At 35.3% G+C, this 12,661-nt stretch overlaps 1 protein-coding gene across 1 annotated transcript in view; it reads left to right on the forward strand.

Moving 5' to 3' along the window:
* The first annotated feature begins 625 nt into the window (after nucleotides 1-625).
* Rpt6 (26S proteasome regulatory subunit Rpt6) overlaps nucleotides 626-12,661 on the forward strand; it is a 31,765-nt gene continuing 19,729 nt past the window's right edge. The window contains exons 1-2 of the mRNA XM_069842805.1: nucleotides 626-773; nucleotides 861-1,005. Coding sequence (XP_069698906.1) covers nucleotides 753-773; nucleotides 861-1,005 — 166 coding nt within the window. The 5' untranslated portion in view covers nucleotides 626-752. The remainder of the gene's footprint in view (nucleotides 774-860; nucleotides 1,006-12,661) is intronic.

Here is a 12,661-nt window from a genome sequence, read left to right on the forward strand (position 1 = left end):
CTAGTGGTGGGCAAGTACCCATGTTTGCATTTTTACTACATATTGAGCTTCGCGACTGTATATATATAGTAGACTGTATAGCCACTTTGGAATCCATCACAGAAACACGCACCGTCTGAACCGGGCTTTATTCACCTCTACCAAACAAATGGTCGCTCGTCGACTGTTCAATTTGGGAACATAACACTAGCGCCAGTGAGCGGTCTAGCGGGTTATTTAGTAAGTCTATATATGTTCCTGCGGTTATTTAGTAAGTCTATGGTTCCTGCTCTTGCTCAGGATAGGGACCAGTGGCGGGCTTATGTGAGGGCGGCAATGAACCTCCGGGTTCCTTAAAATCCAGTAAGTAGTAGTAGTAATTTTTGGGGGCACGGGGAACGTAGACCAACCCAATACATCAACTGCAAAATTAGAGAGAGATGATGTGGTTGAATTATTATTATTATTATTATTATTATTATTATTATTATTATTATTATTATTATTATTATTATTTCAATCAAGATTGGTAAGCAAATTGTGTTAAAATTTGCTTTTTATTTGTATATAGATTTGAGTCGTTTTTTTTTCGTTATTTTGACGGATTCTGACGGATTTTCAGGTGTTAAACTGACGGGGATACAATTGACGTGTTGGCAACACTGAGCGGAGTCGTGTTTCTGGAGTTGGGGACACTGCTACAAGCCAGAATTTCGCTTGTCATTTTTCATATATAATTCTGTCGTGGGGTTTCTTTTGGAAATAATTTTACAATGACCCATACGAACATTGAGGTACTATAACAAATTCTTAATTCTGATCACATTTTTGCGTATGTGTACATTTTTATATACAATTTATGTCGATGTCTATGCTTTCAGATGGAGGTAGATGATAAGCCCTCAAAAGGGGAAGGATTCCGGCAGTATTACATTACAAAAATTGAAGAACTGCAACTGATCGTAGCAGAGAAGAGCCAAAATTTGCGACGTCTTCAAGCACAAAGGAATGAACTCAATGCGAAAGGTAACAATTTATGTCAGTGGAACTAGCGCTGAGATAGTTCCTGTGATTTATGAAGTAAAAATCATTTAATTTATAAGGGATTTTTGTGGAGATGCAGTTAGATAGTATACGCAAGTCATAACAAACGCTTAAATTTATCATAGGCTAAATTAGGACTGAGGTAGTTCCCTTTGTACTCCCCTTATACACCTTGCGTATACGAATCTGTGGCGGGTTAGGTTTGGTTAGTTTAGGCTTTGGCTAAATTAGTGCTGAGGTAGTTCCTTTCGTACTTCGTTTATACACCTTGCGTGTACGAATCTGTGACAGGTTAGGTTTGGTTAGTTTAGGCGGATTCGTTTAGGCTTTTGTTATGCCTTGCATATACGATCAACTGCATCCCCACAATAAATTCAACGATTTGCACTTTGGAAATCACCGGAACTACCTCAACGCTAGTTTCACCTCGGTCTCCATCTGAAAGCAAGGACATAGACATAATAATAAATTAAACAAGCACTGAGGTAGTTCTGGTAATTTCGGAAGTGAAAATCGTTGAACTAACAAGGAATTCTTTTGTGGAAATGCACTTGATCGTAAACAGCCATTCCATGCTAAACTGAGCCTGAACATTATTTTTTAAAGTTTAGTATTTATTTCTGGAAACTAATAATAATAATAATAATAATAATAATAATAATAATAATAATAATAAAAAACCCTTATTATTTATATTTTACAGCAGAAATAAGTACAACTTAGTTCACTCCGTTTGTGTCTATTTTATGAACAAATGTGAAGAGTGCACATGCTGAACTTCAGTGCGAAAAATGATCAATGTTGACAGCCCTTAAATTGTTCCCTCTTTTCATCATTTTGTTGCCATCTTATCTACAGCAGTAGTTTTCTTCCTCATTTTAGGACTTCATTCTAAAAGCAGGTGAGGTAGTTAATGAGTTCTAATTATATTAATTGTACCGGTAACAGTTGTGTGTGTCACACCCGTCTCAAAATTGCTCTGAAGTTTGATTTATTAATAAGAAACTATAGAAGAAATAAAGCTTATAGATGTAAGGTTGAGTGACTAGGCAATACAATTTGAATATTATATTTGCTTGATTCAGAATTAAGACTTAAAAAAGCGCTAGTTAATATCTGTCACACCATCATACAGAGTATGACTGAGGTTAGGTTATTAAACTAGCTATATTTACTACTAGGCTATTTACGGAAAAGTGAATTAAATTAAATATAGTTGAATTTTGTAAGAGACTTCTGTGTTTGTGTGTGTGTTCATGTCATATAGGCTCATTCTCACAAATAAGGATAGTTTTTGAAAATATATATGAATTTTGTTCTTGCTTGAAACATAATACATTTAAGATGTTTTTCCTCTTATTCTTATTCTTCGTAGAGAGAAAAGTGTAAAACATAAAAACAAAGTTGGAAAAAGAAACTGAATGAAAATGAAGAATCCAAAAAAGTTTACTTGTTGAAGGAAAGCGAGAGAGATAGGAAGAGGTGAGCAAATGCAAAAAAATGTTGGTCTGCAGACAGGAACAAACTGAAGGCCTGTGGATGTAAGGATGCTGAAAGGCAGAAGAGAACAGCAGACAAAGGCTGGAAATGCAACTCCTGAGCTTGGTTCTTACAAGTGTGTGCAGTCACTTGGTTTGTAAGGCAGTTGAAAGAGTGAAGAAGATGCTTCCTACAAGCCCGAGTAAAAAACAAGCAGTTATTAAAAACTTTTGGAAGCAATTCCAGATGTTCCAAGTACAGTGAAAGTACAAGAAAAGGAAGAAATCTTGGAACGAGGATCTGGCAGCTGAAGAAGACGATTAAAATTATGTGCTTGAGAGTGTATGACGGAGAAAACGTTCAGATTTTCAGAATGGATGAAAATGATGTGTCTTATGTTTCATATGAACAACTGATAGGTATTCTTTCAGAACCAACTATAAAAGTTACAGGAAACAGACTCTATTATGTATTTTCTAGAAGTACTGATGTTTTTGAACTATCTTAGAACTAAGTACTACTTCAGTTGATTACTATGTTTATGTTTGTTGCAGGATCATTTGCAAAATTTGTGTAACAAATGGACGATTGAGAACGTCAAAATTAAAGTACTATTTAGTGCATATTCTGCATGTATTAATATAGTGCAATGTCTTGCCATAGTAATCAGCAGGGAACGGATTTATATGGACTAAAAATATATGAAATATGTAAATATATATGTAGTTATTTTTACCAAAATATGGAATTAAATATGGATTTTTACCAAAATATGGAATTAAATATGGACTTAAAATTATAAAAAAATGACTATGTACGTTAAATATTGGTACATTTTAATCAAACTAAACAAAAAATATAATGGACGTACCTTATCTTCCAATGTAGTTTCAACAAAACACAATTTTTATTGTCTGTTACCATAACAATAGGTTACAAACATTTCTTTCAAGTGCTGAAAAGTGAATCTTCTTCTATTGTCTCTGAGGATAGATTTATACTGACTAAAAGAGCGTTCGACGTCACAAGAAGTAACTGGTACATAATTCAATTTCACAATGTCTGCTGGGGATAAGTCCAAGTTAATCTTCACTGTTGATTCACCACTCATCACAGCAACAACCTTTTGTAGTTCTTCATATCCAGGGTTTTTTGAAAGTACAGTGTCCACCTTAGCTCTTACTGCATCTGCAACTTTACCTCTACCACGATTCAGTTGTTCCACAGTACTATTTATAATTTCAAAACTTTCAGATAGTGAAAGGTGCCTATTTTGGAGACTTTTGAGCGTTTTTATGATGCATGAAAATGTATGCTGAATGTGAGCTAAGTCATTCTTCACACTTATGTCACAGGTAACTGTTTTCGCAGTATCAATTGAGACTGCATCTTCAGAGTCCAATGCAAGGAGAACATTGTTAATAGAGTCTATATGTTCGGCATAATATTCAACTGCTTCTAGCCATGTACCCCATCTAGTTAAAATTGGCTTTGGTGGCAATGGAATTTCAGGGTACATTTCTTTCAACACGTTAACTCTACTGGGAGCTTTGAGAAATACTTTTTTCACTGATGAAATCAACAAATCTACTTTAGGGAAATTGTCTCTGACCACTTCTGCCACACGATGAAATGCATGCGCCACACAAGTAAAATGAGTCAATTTAGGATATACAACAGATAATGCTTGTCCAGCTTTGACCATATAAGGGGCAGCATCGCTAATAAAGAATAACACATTATCGTACATAATACCCTTTGGCCACAGGATACCCATAGCTTCGTTGAACAGTTTAACTATAGTTTTGTTATTGCACTTTTCTAGAACATCACAATGTAAAAGAATTCGTTCAGAATATTGTTCACTTAACAAACCGATAACTACATTACCAACAAGTCTACCTTCTTTGTCGGGAGTCTCATCAATGGAAACCCAAATTGAACTATCTTTAATTTCATCTCTTATCTTCTGTATTGTCTCATCGTAGATGGATGGAGCATACAGCATACGTCTTCCTAAGTGTTGACTCATCCGGGATTGTATGTTGAGTATATTTTTCAAGGAATTCCCTGAAGACCTTATTCTTTAGTTTGTAGAGAGGAATATCAGCAGAGATGAGAGAACGGCACAGGTCGATGTTAAACTCAGATCTTACATTCGATGTTGTTGGTTGTGTTAAAAACAATTGTCTCTGCTTGGAATTTAGTTGTTTGTTGGCCTGATGTTTACTAGTTGTAATGTGTTGTTGCACCAGGAACTTTTGTGTAGATGATACTGCACACCGACACAAATTACAAAATAATATTTTATTGTCAGTTGATAAACCATCTTCTTTAAATTCTGAAATGTAACTTGTTAGTTTTGATTTTAAATTGACTGAATGACGTACTTTTGGCATATTTACCGTCTTTATAGTATGATTTACAAAACTGAACCTATGTGTACTCTGACTGGCATTTAACTGTTGAGCTGCACAACTGAAGTCTGTTAAAAATTTTAAATTAAATTAATACAGTTTTGTAACTTACTTTCCCATTGTTGATAGGACTGCTAATTTTCAAATAACTCTGATGTTAAAGGGATTACTGAACATGTGTTTAAATCTCTATTGTTGAAATGTATTTTTAAAAGTTAATGGAATTTTGTTTTGTTTTATTGTTAAACCTAATATAATATGGACTGTTTTATATGAAATATGGAAAATATATGGAAATTAACGAAAATATGTACTAAACTCTAAAATATGGAAAAATATGGAAAATAAAAGTAGGATTTTTCAACCCTACACATTGTGAAACATAAAGATAATGCAAAATATAAATTATATTAGCTTTATAAGTAAATATGTATTTACATATAAATCCTTTCCCTGGTAATCAGCCACTGTACACTCACCTTGCTTTACAGCATTCTGTACAAGTATCAATGAATCTTTGATGGCACGGCTAAATGTCAGCTGTGTTACAGGACAAGACAATGGACCTTTTATACAAACTTATGATTCATAATATGTACGTTCATGACATATTTTTCCAAATTTTCTTATTAAATAAGATACTTGAGACATTTAAGAACACGTTTAATAAATAACAAACAACCCCACTACAGTTTGAATTTATACCACTCGAGGTGACATATTCATGGAATCACTCCATAACAATGTCAGTTATTAATTATGTTATAACATTTCAAATCTGTCTCGACATAATTTCGCTACAAGGACACTGTATTTTGCACGGTATTACATAGGTAAAAGATCTGCGAATTATAGTGGAAGTTTTTCTTTGCTGCAACACATTATGTCACTCAAGGTTAAAGGAATGTTTTGATACAAATCTGAAATTTCTATTGGATTGATGCATAAGTTTGTTTGTTTTGCGTTTTTCTAGCGTTTGTTGTTTTAGGGATTGGTAGAAATGCAACTTCATTATTGTCCGTTATTCCATTTTTGTTTAGTTACCTGTTTTGTGTTGGTGAAAACAGTATTCTGGACACAAGCTGGATATTTGAAGTCGGAACAAGATGGAGTGTCAAGTGAAGGAAGTTGAACATTTCCATCACCGAGTTTAACCGAGGATCGAATGCAACAGCAGCGGCCAAAACAGTGTGTACTATGTACGGTCCTAATTCTCTTACTGAAAGTACGGCAAGGAAATGTTTTTCTCATTTCCGTGAAAACAGATTTGTCTTGTCGTGTAGGCTTTCACGGCCAGAGTCTATAGATCTAGATTCATTTTCCGGGCTGAGAGGCCGTGGTCTATTGGTTGGTTTTATACCACACGTTTCATCTGCAACTGCGGCAGACATCTTCAGTGGAGTGGTATCCGAGGTCGCAAAACTCTTCTTGGCGTACCTGAGGCAACTGATCCTGTGGCTGGTTGTGCGGGGGTATTTATGGTGCAACTAGCGGGCCGAGGCCTGTTGTCGCTGCGGTCCGCGCCGCTTTGTTCGCTGCTCCCGTTCTGGGTTCCGTCCTTTTGTTGTAGTACCTGGTCCTAAACAGAACAGATAAGAAGCCACTACAACAAAAGGATGGAACCCAGAACGGGAGCAGCAAACAAAGCGGCGTGGACCGCAGCGACAACAGGCCTCAGCCCGCTAGTTGCACCATAAATACCCCCGCACAACCAGCCACAGGATCAGTTGCCTCAGGTACGCCTTGAAGAGTTTTGCGACCTTGGATACCACTCCACTGAAGATGTCTGCCGCAGTTGCAGACGAAACGTCTGGTATAAAACCAACCAATAGACCACGGCCTCTCAGCCCGGAAAATGAATCTAGATCTATAAAACAGATTTGACTTATCGGATGATCCGTGGACAGGGGCCCATTTCACAATGCTAACAAATTAACAATTTACAAATAACAAGTATAAGATTACAAATGCTTATAAACTGTGTTTCACAATGCTATCTTATGAATTTGTAAAATTTGACGAACTTTACAAAATCAGCTAAAGAAATTTACAAACAAGCATTATTGGTTATACAGTATTGCCAACAACAGTTTACAAAAATCGCCAAGGAGCAGAGTTAAAGTTGCTGTATTTTACCACTATCGATACAGATGTTTACATTTTGTACTAAAATAGATTATTCTAAGCTTGCTGATTCATATTTCACCAACAGAAAATGTAAAGTATTGTTAAAAAAAATTAAAGTATTTAGATTTTTATATATTGGCGACAATGGAGTGATTGGTCGAATATATCAATACGTTGATTCGTTGGTCTATCTATTTCTTAAATGACCAAAGTTAGTGCCAAATTCAGTGAAAAAAGTATATAACAGATTTGGTCCACGTACAAATATGCAATTGGTAAAATAATTACAATGTCTAACCACAAAATCAGGTTCATTTTTTGTGTTGATCCATCAGTATTTATTAATGTTGCATCCATAACCTCACAAACATTAGTGAACCCAGCAGCAGCATAAAAATCCTGTGCTGCAGTAAATAACATTTGGTGCTCGAAAACCTGCCTCAAATTTAACTCTTTTAACAACATCAACTACCCTGTGGGCACTTTTGCACACTGATATCTTAGAAATTCCGTGCTTATCTCCTAACGCACGGAACTGACAGGTAGTATGCAAGCAATGCAAAACAATAGGCCTACAGTTCTCGCTTTGAGGTTAGGGCACCACTCTTCCCTTTTGGATATTGGATATGATGTCACATATCTTGTAGGAGAGACTCCAGGAAATGGGACTCGAAACGACTTCAGAATGCCATATAAGTAGTGTCGTTATTGCATTATTGAATTACTTATTGTACGCACCTGTGGAGTAACGGCTAGCACGTCTGGCCGTGAAACCAGGTGGCCTGGGTTCGATTCCCTGTTGGGGCAAGTTACCTGGTTGAGGTTTATTCCGGGGTTTTCCCTGAACCCAATACGAGCAAAAGCTGTGTAATTTTCGATGCTGGACTCGGACTCATTTCACCGGCATTATCACTTTCATCTGATTCAGATGCTAAATAATCTAAGATGATGATAAAGCATCGTAAAATAACCTACTTAAAAAATTATTTATTTTTGGTGCAGGAAATTTCTTTTTTAAGTGCGAGTATTTATTAAATACAGTCTTTGTATATAAATACTTACACGGTATTCTGAAGTATAGCACGGGACTCATTTGAAACCTTTCATTAAATTCATACAATGATACGAACGTGTTATTAATTCTTGACCGGAAAACTTTAAGTATACGTCTTTGATTAGGCCTAAATTCAATATCTTCATCTGAATCATTAGAACTACTTAATAACATCAAAACTGCTTTAATTCAATTCTTTATGTTATCCAGTTACTCAAAAATTAATTTAATAAATATATCTTTATTGTATTTATTCACAATTTGTTGGAATATCAAACTTTACACATCTCAGAGGTATTGTAGAAAATGTGCTAACTTTACAAGTAAAGTTTACACGTTTGTAAAATTACCTTTCATTGTGAAACAAAATACTTGTAAAGTGCGTAAAATTAAATTTGTAAAGAATTGATTTCCTTTGTAAAGTTCAACATTACAAACAAAGATTGTAAACATTGTAAAACAGGCCCCAGGACGACCGTCAGTTTTTGATTAGAAATGCTTACATGAGCTTATTCATGAGAATCCTCGTCAATCAACGTGGGAATTGGCAGAAGCCATGAAATGTGACCACTCAACGTTTGGATAAAATGGGTAAGATGCAAAAGTTGGGTTGCTGGGCACTGCATGCATTAAGTGAGGATAACAAGAATAATATGTGCATCATTGCTTGCCTGTAACAGGTCAGCTTGTGATTGCTGCCAATCGTTCCTTGAGAAAAGGAAAGAGTGGCTAAGCCCAAAAAAAAAAAAAAAAAAAAAAAAAGCAAAGGACAGTGCACATTAAAAAAAAATCATGTGTGTTTAGTGAAACAAAATTTGTATCCTTGACCATGAATTGCTACAAGGAACCAAACGATCACTGCTGCTGTGTATGTGCCACCGTTGTTGAAAACAACTGACCTGGATGTTCAGAGTTGTTACGTCCACATTCGGCAAGATTGACCAGAGCAATTATTGAAGAACTGGACTGGAAACTGTTCCACATCCTCCCTGTTCTCCCGACCTTGCACCTTCAGATTCTCACCTTTTCCACTCTCTCTCTAATCAAGTCTTTCCTGATGAAGAAGCTCTTGACACTTGGCTCACTGATTTCTTCAATTTAAAACCACAGTAGTTCTACAGGAACTCCACCTGAACATTGGCAGAAAGTCATTGACACTGAAGGCGAGTACATTACCGACTGAGTGAGTACAATATTATGGTGTTAACACTATTAAATTAATGAAAGTATAGAAAAATGCTACGAACTTATGCACTAATCCAATATATTGAATATCCTTTGCACAACAATGAATAAACTTAGTGACGTAATTACACTTCCATATGAAACAACTTAATAATAATAATAGTAGTAGTCTTTCAGCTCACCAGTCTATTTTTGCAGAATGGTTACTATTATTCTACTTCAGGTATCGGTACATCAAACTGCCATGTAATATTTACGAGTGAAACTTGGAACTGGTAATTTATGCAGAAAATATTAATATTTTTTAGGGGTCCCACTCAGAGTTGAGAAAAACTCGGGTGTTAAAAAAAAAACCAACCCAATGGGTTTTACTGGGTTTCTTTGGGGTTTTATGAGTTTTATTGGGGTTTTCTCTTATGAGTGTTAAATAGCATATTATACGTCTACTTAGGGTTTGAAATCAGGAGGAAAACAGATAAATCAATGTCATAATCATAATTACATGCCCTAAGAACCCCAGGATATCAAATTGTACTTCGATTACATGACTTCGGACTTTTCTCCTACCCTTAGGAGTCATCAAATAGTGTGTCATGAAGAACTAAACTTTTCCTTTTTTCGTATCAAAGAACCTTCCCCCACCCCCAAAAAAACTCTTTATCGCTTATATTTAGAACTAAATATTACTGCGTTTAGTGATTCGCAGATGAAACTAAGGGAGGGGATGTTATCTCCGCATTTTAATGTAGCCTATGTTTTTCCTGGTTCTAAGGTTAAGTGTGCAAAATTTGGTAAATATCAGTCAAAACGTATAGATTTGTAAAGTTGACATAAGGTACATACATACTTCAACTTTTATATATTAGATCTGACACAGATATATCTATTTACCAAAAGACACAGAAGAGTTTTACAATTTTTTCTGCTATACAAAGAAGAGAATGGGTACTTGTATAGCATCATCGTCAGGAAGAATGCTTTTATGGATATGAAAAAATAGCAGCAGAAATAGTTCCGTGTATTTTGTTATTGAACCATATAAGTTGTTTCTATATTTAAACACTATGAACATCATATAAGTAGTTTCCAACTATTGAAATGGAATATTTTATGGTTGACGTCACGATTTTATCCTGTACTTTTTCAGGAAGTTCTATTTTTCACGCCATCTATCAGAAGTTAGTGATATAGTTCCCCATGCATCTATGAATAAACCTGTGATGGTTATGTTACAGATATTATAAATGTATTTTGAAAGAAAGGGACTGTTGGAGTATACACACGCACACACACTTTTTTATTCACATCAAATGTCTGAGAAGTAGTTTCCTCAAAACGAATCTAGGGTGGTGGTATTCATTGTTGTTCCAAAAAATTCAAGAATTCATTTGATAAAACAGCCTGCTCACTACTTACAACTGTATCGAGGAACACATAATACAGTTCTACTCACTGCATGAATTTTCTGGAGTTTGTCTTTCATAATGTATCAACAATGTTACTTAATTTTGGTCATTTTTTCCATGGCCCCATGAAAGTTGATGTTGAATATAACAGAAATAAACAATATTTGACTGTAGAAGAGGCTATTTTAATGTTATACACACATGTTTGATCGGATTTATTAAATTTTTTATTTCTTTAAATAATTTAACGTCCATTATATATACACAGAGTGAACTGTAAGTAATGATTTTAATTTCAGAGGGTTGTTCTTTGAGATATTTCAAACAAAAAAAAAAGTTTACTACAATTTTCATCGTATTTTGCTTCCTTTTCGAAATAAAAATAGTTTTATGTGAAACATTTCCTAATGTGTTTTGGGAAAGCTGTTGATTTAATTGCTAATGTGCTCAGTCAGTTTAAATTGTGATAATGTGTGATTGAAAGAAGTTTAGTTTTCTCCTTTAAATGTGCAGAAATTTAATCTGAACCGACTGATGAATTATGTCTCACCTGACATACCAGACACAAATTCCTTGTCGATGCTGGAAAGTCTTTTACGCGCAGTGAAAAATGTTTGCTTTAATGATGTAAAACATGCCATCATGTCTATTAGAGATCTGCAGATACTGATCTGTATCCCAGAACAATCCAACTTTCTTAAATACAGAAGGCAGGTATGTTGCCTTACTTGCATACTCCGCAAAACATGGTTCTGCCTTAAACTGGAGGAAAGGATTCTATGGCACATGATTTTGTTCAGATACAGATTCCTGTGTGTATATTTGAGTGATGTGATTATGGAGATGGAGAAGAGAACATTGATAGCATGGCATGAGCCAGTCATGATTTTGTTCACATAAACATTCCCGTGTGCATATTTGAGTGATGTGATTATGGAGATGGAGAAGAGAACATTGATAGCATGGCATGAGCCAGTCATGATTTTGTTCACATAAACATTCCCGTGTGCATATTTGAGTGATGTGATTATGGAGATGGAGAAGAGAACATTGAAAGCATGGCATGAGCCAGTCATGATTTTGTTCACATAAATATTCCTGTGTGCATATTTGAGTGATGTGATTATGGAGATGGAGAAGAGAACATTGAAAGCATGGCATGAGCCAGTCATGATTTTGTTCACATAAATATTCCTGTGTGCATATTTGAGTGATGTGATTATGGAGATGGAGAAGAGAACATTGATAGCATGGCTGAGCCAGTCATGATTTTGTTCACATAAATATTCCTGTGTGCATATTTGAGTGATGTGATTATGAAGATGGAGAAGAGAACATTGATAGCATGGCATGAGCCAGTCGTGATTTTGTTCACATAAACATTCCTGTGTGCATATTTGAGTGATGTGATTATGGAGATGGAGAAGAGAACATTGATAGCATGGCATGGGCCAGTCGTGATTTTGTTCACATAAACATTCCTGTGTGCATATTTGAGTGATGTGATTATGGAGATGGAGAAGAGAACATTGATAGCATGGCATGAGCCGGTCATGATTTTGTTCAGGTGAAGATCATTATTACCAGTAACGCAAAATGAGACTTGATACTATTGAGTATCGAAATGGATTATGTTAAATTTAAAACTTCATCAAAATTATATTTGGACACTGATTTGAGTCAACATGGTAGGCATGTTTACCATGGGAATATTAAATTCATTATGGTCATTGCCACATTTGCATCTTTCTTGTGTGGGGTGTAGCAAATTTTTGCTCTTCTTAAAGTTTACTTCTCATAATGAGGACCCATTTTGATCTCATTCGCAGTATTATAGTAATGAGTAGTGTTTACTGCAGAACACTTCTAATGCGTTCAGAAAATTAAAATTAATGCCTTTGTTACTCTGACCTCCTAGTCACAAATAGGATCATGCAAATAATTCTTCATGTTTCAATTAGATTTTCAAA

This window comes from Periplaneta americana, chromosome 13, assembly GCF_040183065.1.
Source record: "Periplaneta americana isolate PAMFEO1 chromosome 13, P.americana_PAMFEO1_priV1, whole genome shotgun sequence".
In the NCBI taxonomy this organism is placed as follows: Eukaryota; Metazoa; Arthropoda; class Insecta; order Blattodea; family Blattidae; genus Periplaneta; species Periplaneta americana.